General features: G+C 44.8%; 4 protein-coding genes across 4 annotated transcripts; 2 read left to right on the top strand and 2 right to left on the bottom strand.

The window, feature by feature from the left end:
* Positions 1-1,365: 1,365 nt before the first annotated feature.
* Positions 1,366-4,354, top strand: LOC131880271 (protein PAT1 homolog 1-like). The gene is made up of 2 exons (XM_059226856.1): positions 1,366-3,384; positions 3,524-4,354. The coding sequence occupies exons 1-2, from the start codon at positions 1,634-1,636 to the stop codon at positions 4,257-4,259; spliced, it is 2,487 nt and encodes an 828-aa protein (XP_059082839.1). The 5' UTR covers positions 1,366-1,633; the 3' UTR covers positions 4,260-4,354.
* On the bottom strand, positions 4,328-6,521 carry LOC131880272 (enoyl-[acyl-carrier-protein] reductase, mitochondrial-like). Its single transcript, XM_059226857.1, has 3 exons — positions 6,017-6,521; positions 4,837-5,111; positions 4,328-4,768 (listed from the first exon to the last, which is right to left on the bottom strand). The coding sequence occupies exons 1-3, from the start codon at positions 6,458-6,460 to the stop codon at positions 4,351-4,353; spliced, it is 1,137 nt and encodes a 378-aa protein (XP_059082840.1). The 5' UTR covers positions 6,461-6,521; the 3' UTR covers positions 4,328-4,350.
* Positions 6,522-9,291: 2,770 nt separating this feature from the next.
* Positions 9,292-11,134, top strand: LOC131880335 (COP9 signalosome complex subunit 2-like). The gene is made up of 4 exons (XM_059226937.1): positions 9,292-10,203; positions 10,289-10,656; positions 10,719-10,859; positions 10,938-11,134. Exons 1-4 carry the CDS (start codon positions 9,498-9,500, stop codon positions 11,055-11,057), a joined length of 1,335 nt encoding a protein of 444 aa, XP_059082920.1. The 5' UTR covers positions 9,292-9,497; the 3' UTR covers positions 11,058-11,134.
* Positions 11,135-11,179: 45 nt separating this feature from the next.
* LOC131880333 (protein lin-9 homolog) lies at positions 11,180-13,848 on the bottom strand. The gene is made up of 6 exons (XM_059226936.1): positions 13,738-13,848; positions 12,938-13,657; positions 12,589-12,876; positions 11,960-12,524; positions 11,647-11,843; positions 11,180-11,486 (listed from the first exon to the last, which is right to left on the bottom strand). Exons 1-6 carry the CDS (start codon positions 13,821-13,823, stop codon positions 11,291-11,293), a joined length of 2,052 nt encoding a protein of 683 aa, XP_059082919.1. The 5' UTR covers positions 13,824-13,848; the 3' UTR covers positions 11,180-11,290.
* Positions 13,849-17,561: the final 3,713 nt, after the last annotated feature.

Raw genomic sequence — 17,561 nt, 5'->3', positions numbered from 1 at the left:
AAGGGGATTTGGGATGTATATTTATCAATATATCTTGGAATGTTTGTGACTTAAGTGTTATTTCTAAGACTTAAGTTGCTCCTCAGGTATCAGTAACTGCAATCAGAGCAATACCAAATTCAAATTATATATTTTTCAACCTTCTTCTCACAAGAAACCATATCAAAACCCTGCTTTAAAACCCTACAGTTAGGGGGAAAGTGGAAAATTCAAAGGAAGTAGGTGACCTGTGCATCAAAAAGGCAAAAAATTGAAGCCAACTAATGGGTTTCTTTCATGCCTCTAACATTGTCATAGATCATTGAACATGCAAATTGAAAGTCCTGGTTGCAACTTCCTGTGATCCTTTATTGGACCCTATTGCTAATTTTCACATCCTTACTTATAAAATGAAGAGCAGCAGCACTAATTTTCAGTATTTTGAGAAGGGAAAAATAAATCCAACAGTGTAGAAAACCTGTAGTTGCACTCCCCCTTGAATCCAATTGAATTTTTGAAATTTTAACTATTGAGTGAGCTGTGCTAGAAAACTCAAAAATACGTCAATTTTTGTGCAGTTCTGTCATGTTACTGAACTCTTGGTTCAAAATCTGAATACTGTTTGCTTCAACAAGACAGGAAACTGAACTAAATGACAAATTCAGTCAATGCCCAGTGCAGGTTGGCTTCAATGTTTGTATTCCTCAAAATGCTCAATATCAGGGCTGCTGCACTAATTTTTTCTTGAATTTCCTACAGTTAATATGCCGTATTGGCCATAGACACTTCATTTTAAATCCAAAATCAGTCTTAGGAATTAACAATGAAAGAGCAGCTGTTTATTCAATAGCAGGTGTTTTTTTGCATGAAGTCTAACAAAGTGAGGATTGATGGAAGCTGATATAGGCAAGGCATTTGCCATTTTATACCTAAGCTTCTCTTTGCACTAGAGGACTTGGAAAAGCAAGTAAGGGTTGACCAATGTCAATGTATTGAAATTCAAACTTGAGTAAACTGCATACAAAAAAAGCTTTTGAGTGTACAGTCACTTGTGATACTGGGATTTCAATGTGTAATTTTCACTTAAAACCATTTAAAACCAAATTTGGCGTGAGTTAACGGTTTTTCTCTTCACAAGCGGCTGGAAATGTACTTTTCAGCCACTCATGAAAATAGAGCCATGAAACAAAGTTTCTAACCATGGGGTTTGGTTTCCTTTGCGTGCCTGGGAGTGAACATTAAAGCTCTGAAAACCAGTTCTCATGAAAGAAAAGAAAATATTGGGACAAAAACTTGTATCACTCTGCCCTATCAGAATCTTCACCAGACAAATTTCAAAGCACCAAAATTCACCCAACCTCCCATGAGAAACAACTATAAAACCACGTATACCCTGGTAGTAGGACTTCCTCTTCACAGCACGGACCCAAACCGGAATCGTCGTGGACTTCGTGGTCTTCGCGTCAGGCCAAGGCCACTCCATTCCCCAGAATCCACAGAACCCAACCCGGAGCTTACCCGCCCGCCTGAGGACGCCCCAGGCCAACGCCCTCCAAGCCAGCCCGAGCAACTGACTGGGAATAGACACGCACGTGGGTGAGTGGGGGAGTGGATTGATTCCACGGTAGTGTGCCCACCCCCCTCAAGGGTGAATATGGCGGATGCGGCCGGCGGTGGTCTGGTGGACTTCCACCTGACTGATGCGGCCGACCATCTCCAATCCCCGGACGACGGCGAGTTCGACGCCTTTAATGACGACACGTTCGGCGATGCGGCCGAGGAATGGGCCGAGAGCGCGCACGAACAATTGGCCGGGCTCACCGAGGAAGAAAAGTCCGCACTTCAATCCTCGCAAGCCTTTTTCGACCTAGACGGGCAGGATGCTGAGGGAGGCTGGGGTCTGCTCGAGCCCTTGGAGCCCGTGTCGGACACTAATGGCGGCTTACATCACGCCATGGACCGAATGCGGCTCTCACCTGCGCCCAAACACGCTCCACCCCTTCAGGCCGAATCGAGCGGTATGAACGCCCCGAGTCCGCGCCCGGCCTTGCCCATGTTCTCGAGTGCCGGTCACTTGGGCACTACCCCGCCTGTGGATCCTGCCATTATGTCCATCGGTCGATTGCCCGGACCTGTGCCGGTGTTGCCTGGGCCTCCGCCGCAGCCACCCCGAGCAAGTCCGATGGGACCTCCGCTCTTGCCTACTCAAGGTCACACGTTAGAGGAGTTGGAACGGGAAATGTTGAGTCAGAGCCGTCCGCCGCCCCTGCCTCGCCCTACTCAACCCTCTCCTTTTGGCATGCCCCCGCCTCGATTCCAGGCCAGCGGACCGCCCTTTAACCGAGGCCCACCTCCATCGGCGGAGTTCAATAACGGACGGTTCTATAACCAACCGCACCCTAATCACCCTAATCCCATGCCACACCATGCTCATCAACATCCGAATCCGCCATCCCACCATCACTTTCAGCCACATCATCAACATCCCCCCTCTGGCCCTCAATTCAATCGAGGTGGCCGTTTGCCGCCGCAATACTCCCACCCATCCCATGGCGGGGGTTATGATCACCGACAGCGTTCCCATCATAACCAGCATTTTCAACCCCCGCCCCATCATTATCATCCGTCACCCAATCATTACCACCGCCATCAACAGCCCCACTATCACCATACCCACCATCATCAGCCACGTCACCACCATAATCATCAGCACCATCCTAATGATGGTTTTCATCATAACGAGGGCCATGGCGATTTCCGCCGTCCCAATCGCAATCCGGATGATGACAAGAATAGCGAAACATTCGGGGCTGATTTTGTGGAGGACCACTTGCCCCATTCTGGGCGGAGTACCGGCCGCTTCAATCCTCGGGGTGAACTCATGACACCGGGTCATGTCCATGTCTTGGGGATCCTCCGCGGGGCTCGAGAACGCGGTGACGCCCACCAACCCGGGGAAAGTGACTTTTATGAGCGCGATCAACCCCAACTCTGCCGCGATGAGGACGAATTTGCCGGATTGATGACGGGTCGTGAAAAGTTGTGGATCATCAATATCCAGTTGTCTCAATTGAAGTGCGAAAACCCCTTTGTGGATGATTATTACTACACGGTGTTTCACCAAAAGCAGGAATTGGCCGCCCTCGCTCAAGAAAGCGAAGGCAACAATAATCAGGATGATGACAAGGAGAATAAGCAACTCAAACGCGATGAAGAAGGGCCACAACTATTGTTAAAGGCCGAATCTACGGACAGTGGTAAAGACGAGTACATACCCGTTCAATTCAATAACTCCTTGGGCAAGCTCCAAGCGCACACCGTGAAAGCCCCTCGGAAGAACATTGACGTGGATGTGGTCAATACTGAAGTAACCGAAGGCACGAGCACGTCGCAAAAAGATGCCAGGTACGTGGTGGTGGGGGTTTTTGAGGGGGCTGAATAACAAAATCTTCATCGCTATCGATTGTGCGACTCTATGCCATCCCTCTTTGGATATGACAGATGAAATTGAAAAGTAACTGTTATCCTTCTCTCTCTTTTATAGGAACTACAAGAGTATCTTGATGGAACTGGAGAGGATTTACTCTCACATCATTGAGGTCGAGGACAGCGATAAGAAGTTGGCGGCTCTGCCCACCAACACGGACATGCGGCGCCTAGTGTCAGGTGAGCGTCTCGACGCTGTGGAAAAAGTCACCCGCGCTTTGGCCATGGAGGGACGACTAAAGAAGTATCTCTTGGTCCGGAAAGGCAAAGCACTCTTGAAGCGATGCTTTGCTTGGCTCAGTGATCCCGTGATCCATTTGATTTGCTGCACCCTCTTTCCTTTACTCCCGCTGGCCATCAAGCGAGATCGGGAAGACAAGTTGCTCCTCCAGTTTTGGCCCGATATCAAAGCCCATTTCCGGCGAACCTCGCCGGAGATCTTGATTCAATACATGACCCTCCTGAATGCCGGTGGAGGGAGTGGCAGTAACTCCTCGCCAATTCCTGGATCGGCGAAGACGGGTTCAAGCACTTTCAAGACAGCATTGGCCCATCCCTTGGGTGTATCTATGCTCGCCAGTGCTCTCCAGCTCCTGTCCGAGCGCAAAGGCTCAGAGGACGAAAAGCGATCTACCGAGGAAATAGCGGCTCAAGTGGGAAAGGCGGTTTCCGAAATGAAGGATATTCCCGCACCGTTGGAAAGAATCGACTTGAATCCTGCCCTTTTCCAGACCCCAGACCCCCAAATGCTGGGACGCTTGGCCAAAATTGGATCTTTGGTTGTGGCCACTTGATCGCGTTGGAAATCCCCTTGTATGTACGAATGCGTCCAAATATTTTACTCACTCATGATCCTATCGAGTGTCAATAGACAAACTCATTGTTTCAAGCACCGTTTTGTTTCTCCTTGGTCATATCAAAAATGAATTTGCCCCCTTTGAAGCCCTTGAGTGTATTGTCCACGGAAGCCTTGAAATCCTTCAAGGAGACCGTTTGGTGAACTGGAGCGGTCAGTACCCCGTCTTTGCACATTCCGGCCAATTCAGAGAACATCTTTATCCGCTCATCACCGTTGGCGTGTTCGGACAGCCAACGACTGAGCCAAAAACCTCGGATAGCGATGTCTTTGAAGATCAGTCCAGATGTGGCCACGGTCACTGGCTTGAGACTCATTCCACCATACGTAACCATAACCGCCGAATTAGACAAACACTTGGATAACTCGGTGGCACTTGAGCCTCCCACACAGTTTAACGCCAATCTGGGCTTTGGTAGGCGCCCTTCTCGAATCTCGGTCCATTTCCTACGATTGATAATAATTAAAATATAGGTCAACCCGTTGAGACTTGAAACAAGTCCAAAATTCCTAACCGAAATTCCTCCTCGGTGAGTACGAAGTCCGCGCCTAAGTTTTGGAGCTGATGTTTCAGCGCGTCGATGTTGTCGCGAGCTCGCACTATATTAACTGTATGAAGTTTCCAATGCTTGGCAATTTGAATGACTGCTTGTCCCACGGCGCTATTGGCCCCGTTTTGAATCACCCAGTCGTCGGGACCCAACTGAACGAAATCTTTTAACATGCGATAAGCCGTACTCGGATTGGTACGAAGGGTAGCCGCCGCAATCTCAGGGATATCTTTCCGAATCTATAAACAAAGCGAATTTTCCATTATTATTCCAAATCTACTTCGCATCCTCAATAACCGGATCAGTATAATCAACAAGATGTTGTATTTAGTTAAACTAAAATCTTAACCAATTTCCACCACTTAATGGCAAAATTACTAATTTCAGTCATATTTAGCCATTAGTAATCTAACACTGCTATTTATAATCTCATACATTGGGAGTTGCTAATTCAAGCGAGTTCTTTTTTTAATGTTTATAGGACTTGATTTTTTGAAAGGCATTTGAGGGGACTTCTTTACCACGGTTGTCTGGTAGAGAGAGGTCCTAGAACAAATGTTCATGAGCTTTTTCCCGACCCAGGTTTTAGGGTCAATTGCAGTGACCGTAGAGGCTCAACGTGCGTTAACAACATGTTGGAAGGGAGTGAACTCTTTGTGACTGGAACTCGTTACAATTCCGTATCCTAACTTTCAGTTTGATCAAACAAGTGAATCAAAAGTTATGCTTTTCCAAAGCACAGGATATAACTGGGTCTGCCTAGAATGAATGAGGTAGCATCTGCAGTTGATCAAGAACCAGAGGCGCTATGTAGTTAGCGTTATGTAGTGACCTAGGAGGTGGTAGTGGCTTAACGTTAAACTCGGTCTTTCGGTTGAGCTGAGAATTGAAATATTGATTTGATCTCCGTCTCATTTAAAAAATAACGCAATACGTTCAATCGAGTCCACAATGTCCATTTTCGATCTTAGCATCCCCGTCCATCAATAGATTATGGCAATATCTAAGTTTAATGATATAGCTTTTTCTTTGCATTTTGACCAATATCTCCGATACACAACTTACTTCAACGTTAAGTTAAAAAACAAACAAATTTGACGAAATCCTAGCCTTCTCTTCCAACCCGTAATATTCTTAACTTCACCTTGACAAAGGCCTCGGCGGGTCCTTGGGTGTGTGTGGTCCAGGTGCCGGTCATATTTCCGGCTGGAATGACCCAATCCCCGGGGGCCAGGTGGGTAACGGCCCCACCCGCCATGACCACGACCCCTAAACCCTCCCCTCCACCCACTGCGGGTAGATCGGGGGTAATGGGGTAAGCCCCCTGAATGGTGTTGATATCGGCCGGGTGGATGGGGGCCATGAGCATGCGAACCAAAACGTTCTGCGGATCCGATGGTTCGACCGGAGTGGGAAACGATTCATATTTAAGAACTTGGGAGGGAGCTCCGTGGGATTGAAACACAAGACGGGAGGCGTGTCGGAGTTGAGAGGAGGAGGTCCGCCCACAGTGGATCAGTGGGCGCCCCAAGAGCGCCATCCAACCTGACATACCTGTGATTGTGTGGTCGAGTTTGAGGTGAAGCATACGCAAAGAAACATCAAGCGAGTTGTTTGTGTATTTTGGAAGGACATGTGTATTGTTTAGGGATGGTCTTCCGGGAAATCCCGTCATAAATTTCTCGGCTGTGAAAAAGTGGAACATTTCAGTTTTTTCTGCAAATAAATGCGAAAAAAAGTGCCAAATTTCTTTCCCAAAACTGATTTTTTTAGACTATTAGTCCACAATGCGTTGGAAAAAGAAAAAAACCTAGGTTTTAGGTTTTAAATTTCGTTTCCTTGGTCTATTGATGACAGAAAAAAACTGAATTTCTCTTATGTATAGGACCGCATGTATATTTTTTTCGAAGTTTTCTTGATGCTTTCATTCACTCATTTATAGATATGCTCCAGGAATATAATTATTCTAGATTCTCTGTTCAACAATGATTCTGAATTACTTTGAAAATTAATTTTTTTTGATTGGTTGGAACATCTTTAAATTCAGTCACAAAAGGCCACGTTCTAATCACTTCAAGAATAATAAAAAAATATTTGTAGATTGGAGACTCCCCATGAGTCAAAATTGTGCAAAAAATCCGTACCATTTCTGGTGCCTATGAGGATTGATTATGATGAGGAAATTAGATAATGGACCAAATTGCTGGAAGGAAACTGTTAGAGGACATTCCTAACCAAGGCTTGAGTTACACAACCGGTAACTCGGTAATGATAATAGTAATGGACCGAGGTTTTTAGCCCTTTGGTTACTGTTACTTTCTTCTTTTTTTAAATAAAGGAAAGAGATAATGCATTAAGATTTGCTCGCCGATTTCTTCAAAAGTTCTGTTACAAATGCAATGACTTATTTGCTACCGATAGGATCATATCAATAATCACGGCAGGCTGCGACTTAGGTTATCAATTTCCATTTTTTTGTGATGTATGACATTACTAGTTGCATGACAGAAACCCGTAAGTTAGCCTCAAAATGTAATCCTCATTTTCCTTGCGTCAAAACAGTGGAGTACTTACTTTATGTTAATTTTTTCGAACCATGAAAAATACTCAAAACGTTTAGTAAAACCGAAAAATTATTCAAACTAAACAATCCTTTACCATTGAACCTGTGTATCCTTGTACCTCTCATATATTTGTCATTTGTTCCACGCCTTATTTCTCAAACTTTTTATTAAATTTAGGCCATCCTTTTTTCTGCAAAAGTATCGGTATCGGTAACGGTGAAGCGTTACTTTTTCTGAAAAATAACTGTAACGGTAACGCGTTTACTTCTTTCGTTAACGGTTCAAGCTTTGTTCATAACCCACATGATAACCACAGGAGTTCAACTACGAAGGGCAGACTTGCCACTAATTCCCAGATACTGTTTTGAACCTCGAAAAATTTGACATAACTGATGGGACATGACAGTCGTTTTGTCATTGGCAAATAATACAAAGTCATTTCAGTCACCCTGATCTGGTTTTCCTCAGCTGAGTACTATCTCCAAGGTAAACGTTATTCTCCACCGATTAGTTTGCAGTGCTATTTTTTTAAACTTGACCTAACCTTATCAAACCTAACCTAACCTTACCTAACCTAACCCAACCTAACCTAACACGATATTAATAGCCTTTAAGGTCTCTCTCCAAACCTTTCTAACAGTTTGTCACAAATTTAAAAATGTGCACCGCCAACTAATCGGTGGAGAATAACGTTTATCCTATCTCCAATTCCCGGCTTGTCCCGGACCCTCGCCGCTTTTTCTTCAGTATTCCTTTGCGAAAGGATGCTTCAGTCACTGCTTCATTTTACTGATGGGAAAAGGGCAAGTAGCAAGTCATCACAGACACCCAAGTACTACTTGTTTACAAGCAAAGCTTGGCCAAGTACTAGAACTTGGGCAAGCTTAACACAATTGCCTGAATCCGGTGCTAACATAGGGAGCCCAGACGGTTAGCTGAGGAAAACCGCAAAATGATGATTTATTGCTCGTAGCTAAAGTCAGAGTGCCAGAAACAAACCAGTCATTGAACCAAAGCCACATTGCTGCGTCACTGTTGGTGTCACATTATTGCCTTTCCTGTATAAGTTGATTTAATTTGCCCTGGTATAAAATTTCCTGCATAAGTTTGGCCACACCATTTTCCCCTCAAGTGTCTGTGTTACAAACCCAAGTTTGGGCAAGTTCCTACTTGAGCAAGTAAAGCACCGGACTACTGCCCTGTCGGTTGCTTGCTTCACATCAGTACTTCATTTTGTTACTTTTGGAATCTAGAGCCTCCACATTTGGCGCTTCGGCGACAAAATTTGCGCTTTTTACCCCTGAAGTGCGCTTGAGGGCTAATCTTGGCGCAATTCGTACCCGAATTAGCAAATCGCAGATTAAGAAAGATAAACTTCCACTTTGATGGAGACATGAGAAAGCATCTATGTGTTTGGTTACTTTTTCTTTAACGAGCAAAATGAACATCTCTCTCCCCCCCCCCCCCCTCCCCGCGCTTATGAACTTTCATTCTGCTGACTTTCAAAAATCTGTCTCTGTTTCCACCGCCTTTTGTTCCCAACCATTTCGAGACACTTCTTTAGATCAGTGTAGCCAAGTAACCTCCATGAGGCCTAAAATGTTCACAAATGACTCCTTTTGAAACTCCACCGACATCTCATTCGCTGATTAATGTCTTTGGGGGTATTTGGATTTGTTTTCATGCGTCAAGCCCACTAAAAACGTGAGCCATTGGCACATAGTTCAGCATTGATCACATGATGCCAAGACAAAGCAGGGGTTGAAAATGGCTACTTTGGGTTCTCATCGCATACGGACTGTGAATGGCTACTCTCGAGCTCGAATTTGGCCAGCAGCGGACCGGCTTATCTGGCAATCCTGCTTGGGCTCAGGCTTCTGAATTCTGACTTGTACTGTTCCTGTTCATCTCCGGCTTGTTCATCGGCCCTCGCTTGGCCCGTGCCCAACACCGCCCTCCATTCCTGTTCATCTCCGGAGTGTCCGGAGTGTCCGGAGTGTCCGGATTGGAGCCCGTCTGTCTGGTCGCTTGGATCATCGCTTGGTCGGGCCTGCCATCATCATGTCGGATTACGAGGACGAGTTCATGTGCGACGAGGATGAGGACTACGATTTGGAGTACTCTGAGGATTCCAACTCTGAGCCCGACGTGGACCTGGAGAACCAGTACTACAACTCGAAGGCGCTCAAGGAAGAGGATCCCCGCAAGGCCCTGGAGAGCTTCCAGCGGGTCTTGGACCTGGAGAACGGCGACAAGGGCGAATGGGGTTTCAAGGCCCTGAAACAAATGATCAAGATGAACTTCCGCTTGCACAATTACCCCGAGATGATGATCCGATACAAGCAGCTCCTGACCTACATCAAATCGGCCGTGACCCGCAATCACTCCGAGAAGTCCATCAACTCCATCCTGGACTATATATCCACGTCCAAGCAGATGGAGTTGCTCCAGGACTTCTACGAGACCACTCTGGATGCCCTGCGCGATGCTCGCAACGAGCGACTGTGGTTCAAGACCATGACCAAACTCGGCAAGCTCTACTTTGATCGCGCCGAGTACGGCAAGCTGGCCCGGGTCCTCAAGAAACTGCACGCCAGCTGTCAGACGGATGACGGCGAGGATGACCTCAAGAAAGGCACGCAATTGCTCGAGATCTACGCGCTCGAGATCCAGATGTACACCGCCCAGAAGAACAACAAGAAGCTCAAGTTACTCTACGATCAGAGTCTCCATATCAAATCGGCTATTCCGCATCCGCTCATTCTAGGTAAGAGAGCCATTGATCGATTGACGGCTTTTCGAGCCGCGATCCAGTCGCACTTTCATATGCGGTTGCTTGACTGGGATTTTAGGTGTCATCCGGGAATGTGGCGGGAAAATGCATCTCCGCGAAATGGAATTTGGTCAGGCTCACACGGATTTCTTCGAAGCTTTCAAAAATTATGACGAGTCGGGCAGTCCGAGGCGAACCACGTGTTTGAAATATCTGGTGTTGGCCAACATGCTTATGAAGTCGGCCATTAATCCCTTCGATTCGCAAGAGGCCAAACCTTACAAAAACGACCCTGAGATTTTGGCCATGACCAATCTGGTCATGGCTTACCAGAACAACGACATCAACGAATTTGAAAAGATTCTGAAACAAAACCGACAGAGCATCATGGATGATCCTTTTATCCGGGAGCACATTGAGGACCTTTTACGCAACATTCGAACTCAGGTACGTGTAATAACCAACCTTTCATGACCAACCCCCCTTGACCCAATCCGTGTTCTTCACAGGTCTTGATCAAGTTGATCAAACCCTATACCCGCATTAAGATCGTGTTTATTTCTGGCGAACTCAATATTGACCCGTCGGACGTCGAATCTTTGCTGATTTCCTGCATTCTCGATGACACAGTCAAGGGTCGAATCGATCAAGTAAGTAATCCTTCAGGCTTCGCATAACAAGTCCTTTCCAGATCCCGCTCGTCAATTATTTGCTGCTTTACTTTGAAGGTCAATGGAGTCCTGGAATTGGACAAAAAACCGGAGGGCACAGCTCGATATTGTGCAGTCGATAAGTGGACCAACCAACTGACCCACCTGCAGAAGAAAATTGCCAATAAAATGTCGTGATTTCGCTTGCTTGTCGGCCACAAAGAAAGTAACTGTTGCCACCGAATGAATAAAAACCCTGAGGCTCTATCCCCTAATCGGTCGCGTATCACAAGACGCGTGAAATTAAAGATGGGTATTGGTTTAGGTAGCGTAATGTAGATTCTACATATAATTGCGTGAGGTTAAGGTGTGTAACAATCATTTGCGGCATTAGGTCTATTTACATGATTACTCAGTGCATCGGATCCCTTTCACAATGGCTCGCTTTTCGCTAGTGCGGCGGGCCCTTGCATAAATGCATGGAGATTGCCAATCTGAGCCACACCAGACTGAATGTGATGAAGGTGAACCATGACTGAATCGTCAAATTTTTTCGAATTCTCGGGGTGAAGGTTCAGCTTGATCTCCGAGAGCGAATCTTGCAACGACTGGAGCTCGTAAGCGCTTCTGCAAATCATAAGAAACAAAGAGAACACAATCAATAAATGGCCATTTAACTTGTTGATATAATTGTGGACACTAATTCAAGTGCCCAGATACATCGCAAGATTCTGAACCCATAGGCCACAAAAGAGACGTGGGTAATTGGTTTGAAAAGATTGATTACCTTTCTCCATCAGCTAAATGCTTGATCTGAAGCATAAGAGCGGTGAGCGAAGAGATGAGTGCCAGTGTTTTCGGATTTTCGACGAATTCTTTGTCATCGGAAGTGTTATTCTTATTCACCATGTCATAGGCATCTTCTTGACAACCCTCCTTCACGATATTAGGCAAAGAAATAGTCGGACCAGCCTCATTGGAAAACTAAAAAATCATACCGAAAAAGTATAAAAAAGGCTCAGCTTCGGGTGTTGCCAAGTGGTCATTGGCTGAAAGATGTCTCTAGAAAAGCTGTGTAATTGCAAAACCAAAACAAGTACCTGTTGAGTGTACTCCTTAATCTCGGCTAGATATTCATTTAGGTCCCGATTTAGATTCGACAACTCGATGACATTGCCGGCGTAACGGCGTTGAAAATCCTCTGAAATGTACTCTCCAAAGCTCTTGAGTCTCTCGCCATGAGTGTTGAGATCGCGCAGAGACGTGACCAGTTCTCGCTTTTTCTTCAGACATTTGCTCAGTCTCACGATCAGGTCCAAGAATTTGACTGGATAGCCGCCCAACCGACCGTCCAGATGCATGACTTTGCCTTTGGGCGTGCTTCCGCTTAACAACGGGTCGTTGGCCAATTGTGGAGAAAAATTCGGGGTGTATTTCATGGGCGAGGGATAAGAGACCACCGGCTGAGGAATGGGTCGAGGTTTGGGCCGCTGACTGAAATTGCTCAACGGCAAAGTCTCCATTTGCTCTGTGGAAAGCACCTCATGATCCGGAATGGAGTGTGCGCCCAAACCGTTGCGATCGAAGGTGATGCGATAGGTGTTATTGGAAGTATCATAACCGTCCACGGAGCCCGTGAAAAGGCCATCCTGAGGTTTACGTAGTCTTAATGAGGAAAAAGAAGAACATCAAAAAATGGTCACTGGGGACCATTGGGTAGTTTCAATACCTGGCCGTTACACGTGCGCCGATGGTCAGTTGCAATGGGATCTGGTCGGGCAGATCCTTGAAGTTATAAATCTCGCCTTGCTTCCTTTGCTGAAGCAAACGGATCTTTTGTCGTTTCTTGGCTAGTTCCGTACGTTCCTCAGCGAAAAAGGCGGCTGAACATCGCCGAGGTTTGCCCATCAACCGCCGGATTTTGCACCATTCCACTCGAGTCAGGCGACGACTCTTTAATTGCGGGAATGATTCGCGAAGACATACCATAAAGTCGTTTTCGCCCTCGAAGAGCACGCTGTAACGATGAGCACATTCATTTACTGCAATATCCCACCCTGACCTCTTCAGCGACTTACCGGTCAATGTTGGAATAAAAGAACTCGTAGCACACCCACTTATGGGCTTTGGGCAATTTCAACAGATTCCGCAAAGCCACACTTAGTCCATGAGCGCTCTTTTTCTCGGGCGAGGTGAGCTCGAAATCGTCCGCACTCTCCAATTTGATGGCTCGTTTCACGGGCGAAGCGGGTGTGGACCGTGATTGCCGTTTACTTGGCGTTCGACGGGCGGTCGTGGTCTTGGAGGTGGATGCACTGGGCTTGATGGCTCGCACAGGGGAAGGTGGAGTACTCCGACTCTGACGAGTGGGTGTAGACACGGGTGTTTTCACACTGGCCACCGCCACCGCAACTTTTTTCTCGGCTACAGCCGTAGAGTGATTTGATGCCGTCTTGCCGTTATTGGCCCGTTTCTTGGGCGATTTGATGGGAATACTGACGAGATCGTCTTGGCCGTAAATGAGAGAATTCTTCTTGCGCTTGCGGGCGGGTATTCCTCGCCGATTCAGCTCGATCCCACCCTCTTTCGGCGAGGCCATGGCCGGGTCTTGATCCGCCTCACCCTCGGGACCCACCCGTTTCAAGCCCAAAAAGGCTAAAGGATTGCGATTATCGCGTTGGCCGGATCGGCGAGTGGTCGCGCCCACATTGGGCCCCGAAGTAGGCGGGGGAGTGTCCGCGTCGCCCGCCTTGGACCTCATAGACGGGCCAACCGACGCCCTGGGGCTGAAATCCAATCTGAAAAACAACATCACGGGTATTTCATGGACCCAAGAGCATTTCCAGCCATGTGGACTCCCAAGATTTTGACAACCCACTTCAACGAAGTAAAGGGCTCGAAAAAGAGACAATGGGGCGGGGTGGGGCTCATCAGGCGGGCTCTCTGAGACACTGAAGCCCACATCAGTTGGTCTGGGAGAGGGGGCGTTAACTCAAGGCCATAGGCGTACACTTACGAGACGGAGGAAAATCGGTCTGGAGTGAAGTTGTCGAGTTGCGATTGTGTTTCTTGGCTGACGCCGCCATCAATTGAGACTCTTCCATACTCAGGGTGATCAATTTGAGCAATCACGCTTCCATAAGTAAACCAGCACAAAGCGTAAATTGTGATATAAAAATTAGCACTAGTGTCAGTTTTAACTTAATTTTTGAATGAAAAAAAATATAAGGAGTATTTTCTTCATTCAAAAGACTCACAATATCTTTTGAAAATCATACTCATGTCAGTTCATGTAGCACGGTGGTGGCTGGCGGGCCTGGTGACCCTGAAATCTGGGCGAGGTGCCCAAGATTGGTGGACAGCCGTAAATTGCGCCTGGAATAACATTAGCGAGTTCCGAGTAGATCTGGCCATTGGCTGAAGGGCCAAAGACGTTTTGACAAGCCAGTACACGTGTCCATGAAATATGAATGGTTGGCTTGGTTATTGAATATTTTGATTCATCGGATGAGCTGATTTGGGTTGAATTAGAGATTAAATATTGTTAGAACATTATGTTTATCGAACACTCACTTATGATTAGATTTTTAATTTTCCCTTGTTACCTCAATTACAAAATCAAAAGACTATGTTAGGAAATTATGCTGAAATTGTCCTGAAAAAATGTCATGTCAAAATTTTAATAATTCAACATTTTTCAACAAGCACTTTATCACTTTCATAACAATTCAGTGCGTCGTTTGAAAAGTGCGCTTATATCTTTTAAAAGAGGCCTGTCAACTTATCCACTTTTCACTAATAGCCATCGCTGTCTTTTTAGAACGGCTGGAAGAGGCAATATGGAAATTAACATTTACTAAAAACTGATTTTCTATTCCAATTTTAATCGCCATTCGGTTACGGCGTAAGAATCTAAAGGAAAAAAAACAACAGATTATTTATGAGTCAAATTTTTCTCCGAATGATTTTTGTGTCAGATTTTTTTGCGATGAAATAAGTATTTTGTCAAGGTTCAAAGAATGAGTTTTATCAGCATAAAACATCATATAATTGAAATTCAATTTACGTGAACAATTAATCTTCTCTTTTTGCATTTTGATCCGAAAAAAAAACAAGACAATTTTTAGCGCCATTTTTAAATTTATTCTGATATTAGAAATATCATTCCTGCTACCTAGAAATTGACTTGCTAACGGATGCTTAGCATTGCTATACGGGTTCTGCTACTTGTTCATAATCAATATCTTGATCAAAAGGAGTGTCCATTGCAAGTTAGTCAAAATTAATGAGCGTTTCAATTCTGTAAATGATTATGTGAGGCAAGGACTCTTCTTGTGTGAAGTAAACATCAACGAACGCACGACCCAGATTTGATGAGTCCACATTGGGATTGCTTTAGGAAAAAATGGAATACATTAAGTGTAAATAAATAGATGAATTACCACCCTATACTATTTTGTTATGAGAGTGCAGAGCTGATGATTTCATTTCCTGAGTGACAACAGAGTCCGTAAAAAACAAAGCAATGATTTAGTATGTCTCTGCTTGGCCGTGAAATTAAGAAATAATCGATTAGTATTGCGAGTCCTCAGTAGGTAGTCAAACTTTAGTTTATCATGTTCATGTTTCATGGATTTCCTGCATTTATTTGAAAAGGACCTGGTGCGGTCTCATGTTTTGCCCAAATTTGTATCTAAGAAGGTTTATTCATGTCAGTATTAGTGAAATGTAGGTCGTATATCATCTTCAGGATCGTAATAGTTATGTTGAATAGATCATCTGGAGACATAATCCACGGATTTCTGGAGATGTGGACTGCGAACGGAAGCCAAAATTTGGTATCTCCTAAATCGTTCATCTTATTCCAAATAAGCACTTCATACGACCATAAAGATCTGGTTGAAAAGAAGAACTTGGCCAAATTTGAGCCCAAACCGATATCTATGTTAAGGGAATTCAGGAGACATGTTCAAAAGTATGGTGTAGACAATACATAAAATTGGAATTTTCGGCCTGCCCTTGGTCAGCTACATAAGCATTTGACAACACAACTTTGAAACGATCCACTTTACAAGTATATGGTATGAAAATGACCTACCTTTAATTGACGAGATCTAAGTTTCTTATTTTGTTACTTTAATTGGAAAACTATCTCAGAGTTGCTATGACCAAGAGCAGGCCGATTTGGCGGGAAGCTCGTTCGCGTTCGCAGTCCATATTTCTAGAAGTCTGTGCATAATCATATGATACTGAACATAAACAACAGGTTAAGAGAAAAATCTTAGAGCAAGTATACTTTGCATCACTTTTTTAATAGCGCATGCTCTTGCCATGTTGCCATTAGAAGGTTCTATCCTAGACTAGCTGCAATCTTGAATCTGAAATTAAGCTCTTTTGTGCCATCAGCTTGCAAAGTAATCGTAGTCTTTTGTATTCTTCCCTGGGGGAAATTTGGATACCCAAGTCCGTACCATAATAAAAAAAAGGATTTTCGCTCATCGGTAGGCATCCATCGTAGGGTGATTGATTGCCTGCGATCATCCAATGATAAATAATATAATGATATAATTCTTATTGCGACTCTTGGTCATGTCATGGCGTAAGAATAACTATAAAATAAAATATGATATATAGACATACAATGGTTGTTGATAAACAAGAAATGGTACCACTGTAAATATACAATTCGTTGAAACATTAATCAACCTCTGTGCTGGGAATCCTTAAAGAACAAAACTTCATCAAGTTAAGGAAAAAACAATTGCCTTAAAACATTTGGTTGATAGCCTGCCAAAACACCAATTTTCCTAATCCAGATGCTGTTGTTTGTCTTCAAACGATATTCGTAATCCAGAAAACCCACTTGGTGAGCAAATAGAATGGCCTATAAAAAACTATTATGAGCCCCGAACAAAGAACAATCTGTGCCTACTGGTGCTTTTGAGTGGTTTGTGAAAGACCCTTTTGCTTTCACTATCCGAACTACCGTACTGAGAAGTTCAATTTTTCACTACCCCACTAGTTTGCAACCAAACTCTCGAATTCGTTATGCCCGGGAAGCAAGCACATTTTGGTTCCAAACCATCCAAGATATGTAGATGCAACAAAACTCATCGTGATTCGATCGAATGCGCTCAGAATATCCTCTAGCTAGCGGTACTGTACCAGTCATTGACAAGGCTCCTTGACTTGAAAAGCTGAAATCGCACACCAACTTAAATATGCTGGCCAGCCCATCTTATTTCAAGTACCTTGATCAATTCCAAAAATGTAGCGGCGTGTTTTGGTAACCACATCGCCGCGGTTGGAATTCGTTCATTCACATTCAATATCAGGTACGTACTGGATTTGGAAGAGTATCGGATCCAGTATGCCATTGGCAGGCATAAGTAGCAATCGAGGCAATAAATGAAACAGGTCTGGCCAAATCCTGATAATTTTTATCCTGTTTCATCTGCTCAGCTCACAATGCAACATAAAGAACTAAAGATATGCATAATACAGTTAAAATATCTTTTATCCATGAGTTGTTGCCACACAATCATTCAATCTCCTTGTTTGCATGCCGAGAAATATCTGCCTGAAGAAACNTCAAAAGCGCACATCCTTCACAGGACAGAGAAACGGGCACGGTATAACAGAGAATGTAAAGGACTCAGGATTCAGGAATAAAACGCTTGGTCGTCTGAAAAAAATAGCTAA

The sequence above is a fragment of the Tigriopus californicus genome, chromosome 5, assembly GCF_007210705.1.
Source record: "Tigriopus californicus strain San Diego chromosome 5, Tcal_SD_v2.1, whole genome shotgun sequence".
Taxonomy (NCBI): Eukaryota; Metazoa; Arthropoda; class Copepoda; order Harpacticoida; family Harpacticidae; genus Tigriopus; species Tigriopus californicus.
The sequence above is the reverse complement of the archived record's forward strand: the minus strand, read 5'-3'. Positions and strand labels throughout refer to the sequence as shown.